Source organism: Lithobates pipiens, unplaced genomic scaffold (assembly GCF_037356315.1).
Source record: "Lithobates pipiens isolate NorthernLeopardFrog02 unplaced genomic scaffold, aLitPip1_a1.2 Scaffold_23, whole genome shotgun sequence".
Taxonomy (NCBI): domain Eukaryota; kingdom Metazoa; phylum Chordata; class Amphibia; order Anura; family Ranidae; genus Lithobates; species Lithobates pipiens.
The window spans coordinates 329,618,545-329,634,021 of record NW_027507785.1 but is presented as its reverse complement, the minus strand read 5'-3'; the positions used below and the strand labels follow the sequence as shown (position 1 = coordinate 329,634,021).

Genomic DNA, 15,477 nt, shown 5'->3' with positions numbered 1-15,477 from the left:
CAGTGGGAGTAAACAATGCCCCATCATTGGTATAAGTGGGAGGAATAATGCCCCCATTGATGGTATCAGGTGGAGGAAAAGTGTCCCAAGGGCCATATAAAGGCCAGCAAAAGGCTGTACCTGGCCCCTGGGCCACAGTTTGGAGCTCACTGGTGTCTCAAACAGCTAACTGACCACTCTACTACATTTATGACTACCTTCATTCTTACATGTTGTCATTCACAGGTTTATCCTAAGACCGTTGGACTACTGCAAGCCAAACCTGCGGTGAGCCCACCCTATCCATCATCGTTCCCCTTATCTACCTTTATATTGCCTCAAACTTAGTTGTCCTTTATCTCTCTTCTCTTGGGTTCCCAGTTCTTCAAACAAACTTTAATCTTATCACATGCCCAGTAATGAACCACCGTGTACCTGCAAGTTCATCATACAATAAAGCCAAAGAAGCCGTGTAGCAAACATTGGATATGGTTAGTGGCAGCTCACAGCATGTCCTGCTCACATCATTAGTCAAACAGCAGAAAAGCTTCAATTAACAATGTGGTAAAACCTCATCCACCTACTTATAAGCGATGCCGCTGGAGCGCCCCCCGGCTTCTGGGATTCTTTCTGGGTTCTGTCCGCCACAATGTGCGATGGGGCCACTGAGGGGGGGGTCGGGATCCCAGTTTTTCTCTCTCTCCGTCCTGTTCAACAAGGAAATCTTTCCCTCAGTAATTCAGTAACCAGGCTGAGAGGTAGCGTAAGAAAGCAAGCGGAGGAAGAGTGCCAGCGTAGCTTGAGAGAGAGAGAAAGAGGTGCGTAGCGGTTCCTTGGCCTATGCTACGTACATATACTGTCCTTTATGTCGCATGCCACAACTTTCACAAAAAGTCTCATACTAACTATTCTGTTCTTTAAAGCAACCTGTATGTTATATATATATATAGCCTGTAAGCCCTTGTACACACGGTCGGAGATTCCGACGGAATGTGTCCTATCGGACCGTTTTGTCGGATATTCCGACTGTGTGTGGTCTGCATCGGACTGTTTCCGTCAGAATATCCGACGGGCCAAGTTTTCCAACTTGCCGGTAAAATTTTCCGACAAAATGCTCCTATCGGACATACTCCGATCATGTGTAGCCTACTCCGACGGACAAAGTGCCACGCATGCTCAGATCAAATTCCTAGACCAAAGCTATTGGCTACTAGCCTAAACGTAGTCCCGTCGTAACGAAATAACGTCATCACGTTATGTACAATCGGATTTTCCGACAACTTAGTCCGACCGTGTGTATGCAACATCACTTCCGGACCTCTTCCGGAATTAATCCGTCAGAATTACTCAGACGGATTTGGTAGTCGGAATCTCCGACCGTGTGTACAAGGGCTTACAGTGTAGCAATAAGTATTGTGAGGCCTAAGAGAAGTGAATTCACTGTTCTTTAATTTATCTATTTTTCTTCTTCTACCTGTTTTTTTTTCTCCTATTAATAAAGTTTCGATATTATTTGAAGCCTAAAAGAAATGGTCAAAACCAGTAAGTAGAACATTATATCACCAAACTTTTGAGGACACCTGACCATCACACCTACATAAGCTTGTTGGACATCCCTTTCTAAGACCATGGCCGTTTGTGGCTATAACATCCGCCACTCTTCTGGAAAGGCTTTCCACAAGATTCTGGAGGGTGTCTGTGCGAATCTGTGCCCATTTGCCATGTCAAGTTCAGATGTTGAATGAGAAGATCTGGTTCATATGTTGGTCCTCGCATTGGGCACCAAAAAGGAAAAAAAAGACCTGACTTACATTGGACATTCAAATTCATCCCAAAAGTGTTCAGTAGGGATGAGGTTAGGGCTCTGTGCAGGACACTCCAGTTCCTTCACATGAATGAATGAATGAAATACTTATATAGCGCACAATGCGAACTGAATCGCCTCTAGGCATCAAACTGGTCTCACCGTGCTTTTACGGAGCTGACTTTGTACACAGGACACGGCCATGCTGGAACAGAAAAGGGTCTTCACCAAACTGTTACCACAATGTTGGAAAAGCACAACTGTCTACAATGTCTTTGTTGTACCCTTCTCCCTTCATTGAGGACATCTGAACTAAATCATTGAGAGGGTTGTCCACATGATTTTGACCATATACTGTATGGCAATATCAGCATATTGTCATATAATGTAGGTGTGATGGTTAGGTGTCTACAATTTTTTGGCAAAGGAAAAGCTGCCAGAGTTGATCATTCCCATGAAAAACGAGAAATCGAGGCCAACTTTGTCTTTGAGATTTAGAAATAGACCCCTAAATTTGTCAGTCACTATAAATATTGAATTCCCCTTAGCAGATAGATATATTCACAAGAACATAAAATACCTTTCAGCAGTTCCAAGTAATGAACTGAGATACAGTATCTCATAAAAATAAGTACACCCCTCGCAAATCTTTTCTTCTCTCTTTTCCTGTGACAACACTGAAGAAATTACACTTGTTTACAATGTAAAGTAGTGAGTGTACAGCTTGTATAACAGTGTAAATTTGCCGTCCCCTCAAAATAACTCAACGCACAGCCATTAATGTCTAAACCGCTGGCAACAAAATTGAGTACACCTCTAAGTGAAAATGTCCACATTGGGCCCAAAGGGTCAATATTTTGTGTGACCACCATTATTTTCCAACCCTCTTGGGATGGAGGTCACCAGAGTTTCACAGGTCACAACTGGAGTCCTTTTCCACTCCTCCATGGCACCTTCACTGCTGTCCCCTCAATATAACGCAACACATAGCCATTAATGTCTAAACCGCTAGCAACAAAATTGAGTACACCCCTAAGTGAAAATGTCCAAATTAGGCCCAATTAGCCATTTTCCCTCCCTGGTGTCAGGTGACTCATTAGTTTTAAAAGGTCTCAGGTGTGAATGGGGAGCAGGTGTGTTAAATCTGGTGTTATCGCTCTCACTCTCTCATACTGGTCACTGGAAGTTCAACATGGCACCTCATGGCAAAGAACTCTCTGAGGATCTGAAAAAAAGAATTGTTACTCTACCTAAAGATGGCCTAGGCTATAAGAAGATTGCCAAGACCCTAAAACAGAGCTGCAGCACGGTGGCCAAGACCATACAGAGGTTTAACAGGACAGGTTCCACACAGAACAGGCCTTACCATGGTCGAACCAAAGAAGTTCCAGAGGTTGTCTTTGGGAAATAGATGTATGAGTGCTGCCAGCATTGCTGTAGAAGTTGAAGGGGTGGGGGGGTCAGCCTGTCAGTGCTCAGACCTTGAATGCCTGCAAACAGTTTGCTGAAGACAAGCAGACTAAGGAGATGGATTACTGGAACCATGTCCTGTGGTCTGATGAGACCAAGATAAACTTATTTGGGTCAGATGGTGTCAAGCGTGTGTGGCGGCAACCAGGTGAGGAGTACCAAGACAAGTGTGTCTTGTCTACAGTCAAGCATGGTGGTGGAAGTGTCATGGTCTGGGGCTGCACGAGTGCTTCTGGCACTGGGGGGCTACAGTTCATTGAGGGAACCATGAATGCCAAAATGTACTGTGACATACTGAAGCAGAGCAAGATAACCTCCCTTCAGAGACTGGGCCGCAGGGCAGTATTCCAACATGATAACGACCCCAAACACACCTCCAAGTTGACCACTGCATGGCTAAAGCTGAGGTTAAAAGGTGATGGACTGGCCAAGCATGTCTCCAGACCTAAACTCTATTGAGCATTTGTGGGGCATCCTCAAACGGAAGGTGGAGGAGCGCAAGGTCTCCAACATCCACCAGCTCCGTGATGTCATCATGGAGCAGGGGAAGAGGACTCCGGTGACAACCTGTGAAACTCTGGTGACCTCCATGCCCAAGAGGGTTAAGGCAGTGCTGGAAAATAATGGTGGTCACACAAAATATTGACTCTTTGGCCCCACTTAGGGGTGTACTCACTTTTGTTGCCAGTGGTTTAGATATTAATGGCTGTGTGTTAACTTATTTTGAAGGGATAGAAAATTTACACTGTTATACAAGCTGTACACTCACTACTTTACATTGTAGACAAGTGTCATTTCTTCAGTGTTGTCACATGAAAAGATAGAATACAAAAATGTGAGGGGTGTACTCACTTTTGTGAGATACTGTATGTATTATGTAGAACAGAACATTACTGGAGAGAAACTGAGAAATGGAAGAAGAAAATAATCAGCACTAAATGACATCACGAAGATCTACAAAATGTTATCCATAATTGTTCTGTGACAGTGTACGTCTAGGTGACCCGATGATAGGTCTACTCACCCCACCCCACGCTTCTCTACGGTCTAGTTTGTTGCGTAAATAAATAGGAATGGTTTATAGTGGATATAAAAAGTCTATTACTGTACGAGTTGTACAGTTTATAGGACACATTAAAAGGTGGAGAAAGTTCTGAAATAATTTATCTTTGTCTTGTTTTTTTACATCACAGAAACCTGACATTTTAACAAGGGTGTTTTTATATCCATTGTATGTCCAGAGAATGCCGCCGTCTACAATATAACCTGTCTAGACATGCATAAGGACACTCAAACTCTACTAGTCACTTGAGAGTACGGGGCGATTGCTCGGGTGATCTGTACCCTGTGTCACCCTGTTGGGCTCTTAAAGTGGTTGTAAACCCTTACAAACCACTTTGACCTACAGGTAAGCCTAGATTAAGGCTTACCTGTAGGTCCAAGAAATATCTCCTAAACCCACACGGTTTAGGAGATATTTGGCAAAAGACATGCGCCGTAGACAGCGGCGCGTAGGCGCACTGAGCGCGCCGCTGTTAGCGGCGATGTGCCGCGAGTGGCGGCTCCCGTGCGCATGCATGGGAGTGACGTCACCGCGGCTCCGCCGAATGACAGCGTCGGAGCAGCTAGATCCACCAAGAAGATGGAGGCTCCGTACACAAGGGGACAGCGGTGACTTCGCTGGCTCCTGTGTCAGGTAAGTGACATATAATGGACTACTATGCGATGCGATGCGATGCATAGTAGTCCATTATGCTTTACCTTTGCAGGGAATCAAAGAGGAAGTAAACCCATCAGGGTTTACTTCCTCTTTAAGCAAGATGTGGGTCCTAGGCTGATCAGACTGGTGTGGTCCAGTTAGGGCTTTTTAAATACAAAGTGGAGACCAGTATTGTAAATGATTACCCTATTTACCACTTGACTACATTGCCAATGATATAAGTACACAAGATGTATCTGCCCTAGGAACTTGTCCACAAACTCACTTTCCTACCTGCCTCTCTGTGATTTCCTCACACACATCCCTTTACTATCCAACCAAGCAACTTTAGTCGGTTAACGTCCAGAAAAGCTGGCAATAAATATGAGATGACAGTTGTCTAATTTGACCATCTAGTCAGATGAGGTGATGGTTACACCTCTGTGCCACTGCTCCCTTTTGGCAAAACAACTCAGTGGACAGATTAGGAACCCTTGCCCGATCGCTCTCCCGCCTTGGGATAAATGTCAGTTGAAACGCGCAATTGCTTCTGCCTGCTCCGTTAAAGAGCAACTAAAATATAGAGTTTTAACCAATTCTCACAACTGTTACATTCAAGGCATACCTTGAAGAATAACTGTAATGCCGCATACACACGGTTGGATTTTCCGACAGGGAAATGTTGTATGTGAGCTTGTTGGCTGAAAGTCCGACCGTGTGTACGCTCCATCGAACATTTGTTGTCAGACTTTCCGGCAACAAATGTTGGCTAGCAGGTTCTCAAATTTCACGCCAACAAAACTTTGTTGTCGGAATTTCTGGTCGTGCGGATACAAAACCGTCGCACAAAAGTCCACGCACGCTCGGAATCAAGTACGAGCCGGGAAGCGCTCGGTCGTGTAAAACTAGCGTTCATAATGGAGATATCACATGACTATTGAACTTTTTAATCGGCTCATCGTACATGTTGTCACCACGTTCCCATGTTGGCAATTGTTGGCCAACATTTGTGTGACCGTGTGCATGCAAGACAAGTCGGAGCCAACAACCTTCGAGCAAAAATCCACGGTTTTGTTTGTGGGAAGCCCGATTGTGTGTACGGGGAATTACAGTTACGGGTGAACTTATGTAAGCCTTCAACCGAATTGTCAAGCCATTGAAATGCTGGTGTCATAGTTCATCAGGTGTGCAGCACCATGGTAACTGTATATCAAACAGGGGCTTAGATGGCAGCTTCCTTGGCTGTAAAGGATAGGAGGGTTTAGTTCCACCTTATAAAGACGTACACCCTGCCAAGCCAAGCATTCCTGTATCAGCCTGGGAAGCCAAATAACCAAACACTTCTAGTTTACAGTGATATTACCACGTTGCATCTTGTGTCTGCTACACTACAATGAGTAGATACTTACACAAGTGTTTCCAACCTGTTTATGCCCGGTAAGGGTACCGACGTTCCAACCTATGAATCCTGAGACCTGCCAGGAGTCCACCACAGAACGGATAGGTACACATCCAACACTTTGTGAAACCATGTTCTTCATTTATTAATCTACTGAACCTCAACATAATACATTCCTATATCAGATGAACCTCAGGGCCCACCATTAGTCCAGATGATCTTCAATACTGGATACTGCTGTACTTCAACCAAGGTTGAATATTTCGGTTCTGAAAGACTCCACGCCTTTCGTCCCCTCGCAAAAAATGTCAAGGCCATCTGAGAATCCTTTATTGTACGGCTATTAAGTTCACAACATTCACTAAACAAACATAACATTATATTACACAACCCCAAATATTGGAATTAGACCAACAGAAAAAAAAAACAATCGAGGATTTCAAAAACCAAATCTAAATCCACACCAACAATTAGATTTAGACTAGGGATATTCAACATGATGTAAAAGTGCTATTGCAATATTACCACTAAAATGGTGCCCTTACCTTGGATACAAACCTTAAGCCCTTGTGCACACGGTCGGACATTCTGACAACAAAATCCGTCGGATTTTGTCCGAAACTTGTGTTGCATACACACGGTCGGACAAAGTTGTCGGAAAATCCGATCGTACGTAACTTGATGACGTTATTACGTTACGACTGGATTACGTCCAGGCTTGTAGCCAATAGCTTTGGTCTAGGAATTTGATCTGAGCATGCGTGGCACTTTGTCCGATCGGAATTCTCTACACATGATCGGACAAAGTCCGATCGGATCATGTTGTCGGAAAGTTTTATAGCCCAGCTCTAAAACTTTGTCCGTTGGATATTCCGACGGAAACAGTCCGATGGAGCCCACACACAGTCGGATTATCCGACAACACGGTCCGATCGGACATTTTCCATCGGAATGTCCGACCGTGTGTACAAGGGCTTACACTAAAAAAACTATAAACCGTAAAGTGTAACGTGTCAATATAGAGTGTAAATAATCAAGTGCAAAATAAAACCCCAGAACAGAGGTATTTTACAATAATCCCCAGAGTCCACTTCCGTTTATCATATGAATTCAATATGCTTATCGTGTTCCAATTCACATCCGTGCTCTATATAGAACTTTTCACCACTTCATGTGCCACCCACCACCTTCTGAAATGGGCAATCACCAGAACCTAGGAAAAGTTTTGCCTTTGGTTTATATTGGGATAACCACTCCACTTTCCTGGCATTCCACCTACTAGGTCGCCACTAGTTACTCCTCATATCTCCATTCAAGTCTTGGTATCTCATAAGAAGCAAAACATCCATCACTGCACAACATACTTGTATAAAATGTATTTTAACCCAAAAGATAATTTTCAGAATGTGTTGGACAAAGTTGTCGTAAAATCCGATCTTTCAGAACGTGATGACGTAAGGACGGGACTACGTTCAGGCTAGTAGCCAATAGCTTTGATGTAGGAATTTGATCTGAGCATGCGTGGCACTTTGTCCGATTGGAATTCTCTACACATGATCGGAGTATGTCCGATCGGAGCATTTTGTCGGAAAATATTTCCGGCAAGTTGGAAAATTTGATCCGACGGATATTCCGACGGAAACAGTCCGATGCAGACCACACACAGTCAGAATATCCGACAAAACGCTCCGATCGGACACATTCCGTCGGAATCTCCGATCGTGTGTACAAGGGCTAAGTCCGTTCGAAAGTCCGTTCGTGATCTTACGTGATGACATAAGATGGGACTAAAAAGGGAAGTTCAATAGGCAGTAGCCAATAGCTTCCCTTGCATCATATTTGGTCCGTCGGACCAGCATACAGACGAACGGTTTTCCCAATAGGAATTGAGTCCGTCTGACAGATTTGAAACATATTCTATTTCTAGGTCCATCTGTTTTTTTTTTTTTTTATGAAAAACTAGCCCACACACGATCGGATTGTCCGACTGGTTCCGTCGGACCTACTCTGCCGGAAAGTCTGGGGGTGTGTACGCGGCATTAGGGTTCAGCTCCGCCGCTTCATTTCCCGGGATCGGTGTGCGTTCCAAGTCTCGTGTGGGTTTGGGACAGGAAGTGACATCAGCCATTACCCAGAAGCCTCTATGCGTTTCGCATACATACATACATACGTCATCAGGAAGCTTCCTGGAGTGGTTATCCCAATATAAACAGATATGAGGAGTAACTAGTGGCAACCTAGTTGGTGGAACGCCAGGAAAATGGAGTGGGTATCCCAATATAAACCAAAGGCAAAACTTTTTCTAGGTTCTGGTGATTGCCCATTTCAGAAGGTGGTGGTGGCACACGAAGTGGTGAAAAGTTCTATATAGAGCACGAATTTGAATTGGAGTACGATATGCACATTGAATTCATATGATCTAGATTGTAAGCTCTAACGAGCAGGGCACTCTGATCCCTCCTGTATTGATTTGTATTGTAAGTGTACTGTCTGCCCTCATATTGTAAAGCGCTGCGCAAACTGTTGGCGCTATATAAATCCTGAATAATAATAATAATAATATGATAAATGGAAGTGGACTCTGGGGATTATTGCAAAATACCTCTGTTCTGGGGTTTTATTTTGCACTTGATAATTTGCGCTACATATTGACTTATTGACACGTTACACTTTACAGTTTATAGTTTTTTATTGTTAAGGTTTGTATACAAGGTAAAGACATCGTTTTAGTGGTAATATTGCATTAGAATTTTTGGATCGGCGCAGCTACATTTTCAAATATAATTTTTTTTCCTGATCTATGGTATAGGACTTTTTATCTGCAGCAGATCAAATTTTAATTTAATTTTATTATTTATTACGATCTTTGATCAATTTCTGCGCCAGTGACACAATTTTCTATTGCCACTATCTAAACTGTTACGCCCCGTACACACGATCAGAAATTCCGCCAGCAAAAGTCAGATGTGAGCTTTTGGTCAGAAATTCCGACCGTGTGTGCGCGCCATCGGACTTTTGCTGGCCGAATTCCAGCCAGCAAAAGATTGAGAGCAGGTTCTCTATTTGGTTCTCTATTTATCGGTCGGAAAAAGTTCCGATCGGAAATTCCGATCGTCTGTACAAATTCTGACGCGCAAAATTCCAAGCATGCTCGGAAACAATTCAACGCATGCTCGGAAGCATTGGACTTCATTTTCTCGGCTCGTCGTAGTGTTGTACATCACCGCGTTCTTGACGGTTGAAAGTTCAGAGAACCTTTGTGTGACCGTGTGTATGCAAGCCAAGCTTGAGCGGAATTCCGTCAGAAAAACCAACCAAGTTTTTTTCCAATGGAGATCCGACCGTGTGTACAGGGCATAGTAGGATTTAAATTGGCAGACTGCTCATTGATCCATTTGGTTGTTTTTTTATTTTTTAAAACTTGTTGACATTTTTAAAAAACCATAGCATTGATCTAGCTGGCTGTATGCATGGAAATTTCAAACACTTTCAAGTCATTGATAATTGCAAATACATGTTCGTTGTACATCCCAACATTTACCAATCTACTGGGCCACTGGAAATTGGAATGATAAAAATGGTCAACGATTGGATAACAAAGAAAGCGGTTCGGTTTTTCATTGCCAACATCCCTATTCAAACATTAAAGTGGAACTTCAGTCATTTTTGTTCATCTTTCCATCTATTAAATCTTCTGCCCTTGTTGTTTTTTTAACTTTGGATAGTAAAACTTTTTATCTGCCAGTATATACCTTATACGGTCCACTTCCTGTTTCTTGTCTCATAAAAAAGCCTAGGCTTATGACATCATGCACAGCTCTTGTGAGAGTTTGCCAGAAAGGGGGGGGGGGGGGGGAGTCGTAAGAGGGCCAATGAGAGCTGCAGAGCTGGAGGTGTGCCTCTGTGTGTCTGTGTAAATTCAGGAAGTGAACAGGCAGCCACCTCAGCTGCCCACAGTTAAAATGGTTTCAGCCAGACCCAGTAAAGGGAGATTTCTGCAGCATATTTGGCAAGTACAGAATCACAGTATATATTAAATAATATCCAAAGTGGCCGGAGGGAAGCTTCGGAATGGAAAAGGTGTCTTTATTACAAATTATGTGAGCGGACTGCAGTTCCTCTTTAATTAAAGTCTTCAAAGCTACACTTAGTAGGTTGCTTGTGTTCTCTTCTAGTGTCCTCCTCCAGAGCTGCCTTCTTGCTCCTACACAGAGCTGCCATATTTGTGGGGTTATATGGACTTTTATGGACTCTTCACCCTATATGGACTATTTGTTCATATTCTAAAGTTCATTGATTGTCCCCTTCTTGAGCCCTGGACCCAGTCATAGTGCCTACCTTTGTGTCAATCAACAGGCCACATTTGCCCCCCCAGGCCGCAGTTTGGAGACCACTGTTATAATATAATGCACATGAGGAGGGTGTTTGTGGGAGTACTCAAGATATCACCTCTGTTAAACATGTACCTTATAGGTGTTACCTGGAGTTACATAACTGGAGGCACACCTGCGTCAATAACATTATGGTGATCGGACAGTTCATAAGGGTTTTACACAGTGGGCAATTCTCTTCCATCAGATGTTTGGTAAAAGGGTTTCAAGAATAAATATTAAGCCGTCTAGAATTTCGATCAATCAATACCCTACCACCTGGTTGGCAGAAAGTTCTTAGACATATTCACGATTATTCGAAGATCAAGAAACGTAACAAATACATTTTAACTACTTCAGCCTCCGCGACGTAGCCATACCTTGCCAGGTTCAAGGTGTTATACCAGGATGATGCCTGCAGCTAAAGGCATCCTCATGTTTTTTTGTTTTGTTTTTCCGTCCGACAATGCTCTGTAATGTAAAAGCAATTCTAGCGGCTAATTAGCCGCTGGATTGCTTTTAGAAGAGGCAGAAGGGGATCCCATTTCCCCTCTCACTGCCTTACTGGCTCTGCCTTTGCACCAGGGAACCCGGGAAAGAACATCTCCCTTCATCATCCAGACTGAGCGAACACACGCCTCTGTGGAACAAGCTCATAGAACCAGGCTTGGGGTCCGCGGTCTAATGCACCGATGGATTGCGGCAATTCCAGATCTCGTGGAACGCACAATGGGGGGCAGGCATGACATCACTTCCCGGATCTGACGCAAGGAGGTCGGCAATGCGTTTGCAGAGCATGCGCTCCTTTCTCAGGCCATGTGTTCCCTTAGTCTGGATGATGCAGAGGACTCACTGTGCAGCGCCATTCTATTTGGTTTTATCACTTTTGTGAGTAACACTCCTTTTTAAACTTAAAGTCTTCCAAGCTCCAAGGGTTTTACACAGTGGGCAATTTTCTTCCATCAGATGATTGGTAAAAGGGTTTCAAGACTAAACATTAAGCCGGTTAGAATTTCTATCAGTCAATACCCTACCACCTGGATGGCGGAACATTCTTAGACATATTCACGATTATTCGAAGATCAAGAAACGTAACAAATAAATTTTAACCCCTTCAGACTCCACGACGTAGCCATACCTTGCCAGGTTGTAGGTGTTATACCAGGATGATGCCTGCAGCTAAAGGCTTCATCCCGTTTTTTTTTTTTTTTTTTCGGGCCGACAATACTCTGTAATGTAAAAGCAATCCTAGTGGCTAATTAGCCACTGGATTGCTTTTAGAATCGGCAGAAGGGGGTCCTGCCTTACCGGTTCTGCCGTTGCACCAGGGAACCCGGGAAAGAACATCTCCCTTCATAATCCAGACTGAGGGAACACACACCTGGAACAAGCTCATAGATCCAGGCTCGGGGTCCACGGTCTAGTGCACCGATAGATTCCGGCGCTTCTAGATCTCGTGGAACTTACCACGGGGCAGGCATGACGTCACTTCCCGGATCTGACGCAAGGAGGTCCGCAATGCGTTTGCAGGGCATGCGCTCCTTTCTCAGGCCATGTGTTCCCTAAGTCTGGATGATGCAGAGGACTCCCTGTGCAGTGCCATTCTCTATGGTTTTATCACTTTTGTGAGTAACACTCCTTTTTAAACTTAAAGTCTTCAAAGCTATACTCAGTAGGTGCTTGTGTTCTCTACTTGTGATTTTCCGACCACAAATGCCACTGAACGTTCAATCACTCAAGCAAATGGCCACATTTAAGTTATAGACACTTGAGAGACATAAATACCAATTCTTTACTAAATGCTTTTTTTTTCCTTTTAGCTAAATCAAATTGTTCCTTTGTGACTTTTTTTTTTACAAAATGGCAATGTAAAACATGCAAAGTAATTAAATCTCCTGTCATCAGGATGTGAATTGTGTGAGGCTGCCTGCAAACTGAACGGTGTTCAACATAATCATGAATGATATTCCATAGAAACAGTATTTTATACAAAAGTTGCTCCAGTTATGACTACCTCTGCCAAAGACATAAGTCTAAAGAATACACAGGCGTCTGTGCAAGATAATTTCGAACTGCTGCTTTCAGTTACAGGAAATTACTAGTGGCAGTGAATCAAATATGACTGGACCTATCCAAGAGACTTATCCAGTGCATCCGACGGTAGGGAATTCTCCGGCATTTATGAGGGACATGTACTGTCTAAGCTGTGCCCAAAAAAGGTAAGTAGAGGGCAAAGACTAGTTAGCAGTTTTGCCCCTAATATTTTCCCCATTACTCACTGACCATGCCTTGTCCAACACTTTGTCTCTGTGTGTAGGTGGCCATCGTAGAAAGAGCAGGAATTTTTTTTTCCCTATGTCACAGTTGGCACCCCTTGGGGGGATATTCAAGAAGCAGGATAGGACCACAGATCCACAGAATGGATAATGTGGAAGCAGGGGGATCCTTGCACTGCAGGTCCTCAGGTACAGCTTCCTCTCCAGCAAGGAGAACAGGGAGCAGCACAGTAGTGAAAAACACCAAAGCTTACTCTGGTGAAACGAGCAGGCAGAACTCTTATCTTGAGTGGAGGGGAGCATGGACAGGCGAAGCTGGGGGAGCCAATCTCCAAGGTCGATACATGTCAGAAGACGAGAATTGAGAACCTCGATTTCTTCATTTTATATTGTTTATATGGATATATCATGTAAATAACAAATGTAATAAGGGAAAAAAAATGTTTAATAAAGTTTGAATTATAAAAAAAAAAAAAAAAAATGCCGGGAAAAGTCAAGCTCTGCAGATCGATTTTTCAGGCACCTTTCAGTACAAACTTTCTTTCTTATGATCCGTACACATGAGCGGATTTTCCGTCATAAAAATCTTGGATGGTTTTTCAGATGGAATTCCCGCTCAAGCTGGTTTTCAGATGGAATTCCCGCTCAAGCTTGGCTTGCATACACACGGTCACACAAAAGTTCTCGGAACTTTCGAGTGGCAAGATCGCGGTGACGTACAACACTACGGACAAGGCGAGAAAATGAAGTCCAATGCTTCCGAGCATGCGTCAAATTGTTTCCAAGCATGCGTAGGAATTTTGCGCATCGGAATTTGCACAGACGATCGGAATTTCCGATCTGAACTTTTTCCGACCAAAATAATTAAGAACCTGCTCTCAATCTTTTGCTGGCTGGAATTCGGCCAGCAAAAGTCCGATGGAGCGTACACACGGTCGCATTTTCCAAAAAAAAAAGCTCTCATCGGTCTGGCCGCATTTCCGAGCGTGTGTACGTGGCATTAGACAAACGGTCTACCTGAAATCACACCTGCACATGTTATGCCCTGTGCACACGGTCGGACATTCCGACCACATAATCCGTCTGATTTTTTTCCGACGGATTTTGGCCGAAACTTGTGTTGCATACACAAGGTCGGACAAAGTTGTCGGAAAATCTGATCGTTCTGAACGCGGTAACGTTCGTTGCGTACGGCGGGACTACGTAGAGGGTAGTAGCCAATAGCTTTCGTCTCGTAACTTATTCTTAGCATGCGTGGCACTTGGTCTGTTGGAAATTCTCTACAAACGATCGGAAAAAGTCTGATCGGATTTTGTTGTCGGAAAATTTTAGATCCAGCTCTCAAACTTTTTCCGTCTGAATTTCCGACGGAAAAAGTCCGACAGAGCCCACGCACGATCGGATTTTCCGACAACATAATCCGATCGGACCATTTCCGTCGGAATTTCCGACCGTGTATACAGGGTATTACACTTACACATTAGTTATTGACTGTGAAGATATATACAGTACTAGGTCAGCTGTAATGGCGGAAGCTTAGCTCCCAGCGTGGGAATTCAGAGTCCGATCGATATATGTAAAAAACAAAACAAAAAAAAAACCATGAACTCTCACCTATTACTAACCAGAATACTAAAGTAGAGGGAAAAGCTATGCACTAACCAAACCTTTAAATGTTACCTCCCCCATGCAGTTTATAATAAATGTCAGTGTAAATATCTTGTTCCTAACGGTCACATGTAAACAAGAAGGTATTTTCACCGACATTCATTATAAACTGAATGCAGCAAATGGCATCGGGGAAGCAACATTCAAATGTTTGGTTAGTGCATAGCTTCTCCGTCTACTGCACTGGCTATTTCCTAGAAAAGGTGAACTTTAAAAGCCCTTTAAAGCCCTTCCTATTTGCCGTCTCACAAATGCATTACATGGGTGGCAATAGGTTCATTTATTTTATCCCTAGTTAGCTTGGTCTAAATGTAAATATGATGAGGTGCCATTAAACATTAATGTGTGTAAACATGCTCCTCCGTCTGGAGGGTGACTGGTCTTGGTCTTGACTGGTCTTGTCTCCGCCCCCTCCTGTAATTTTCTGCAGCAGGTGGAGCTTCCTGTAATAAAGACCGGTCACTACTGCTCTCTCTCCATGTGGAGGGTGACTGGTCTCGTCTCCGCCCCCTCCTGTAGTTTTCTGTAGTAGGTGGAGCTAACTGTAATAAAGACCGGTCACTACTGCTCTCTCTCCATGTGGAGGGTGACTGGTCTCGTCTCCGCCCCCTCCTGTAGTTTTCTGTAGTAGGTGGAGCTAACTGTAATAAAGACCGGTCACTACTGCTCTCTTTCCTTCTGCAGGGTGACTGTATTTTTCTGCAGGCAGCCTGAAGTAGGTGGAGCCTGCTGGGTCCCTCCCACAGCTCTGCTCTCTGCACAGGCTACATACAGCTCAGTGATGATGTCATTTCTAATTTTACAAGGTAATA

The 15,477-nt window shown here is 43.8% G+C and overlaps 1 protein-coding gene across 12 annotated transcripts in view; it reads right to left on the bottom strand.

Moving 5' to 3' along the window:
* The window catches only part of ST3GAL3 (ST3 beta-galactoside alpha-2,3-sialyltransferase 3), a 690,822-nt gene that overhangs the window by 358,452 nt on the left and 316,893 nt on the right, over positions 1 to 15,477 (bottom strand). For 7 of the 12 annotated variants that reach the window (XM_077450693.1, XM_077450694.1, XM_077450692.1 and 4 more), the window contains one exon: positions 564 to 686. The exons of the other annotated variants lie outside the window; for them this stretch is intronic. In XM_077450693.1, coding sequence (XP_077306819.1) covers positions 564 to 686 — 123 coding nt within the window. Of the gene's footprint in view, positions 1 to 563; positions 687 to 15,477 lie in introns of those variants that run through there. 12 annotated transcript variants of the gene reach the window in all.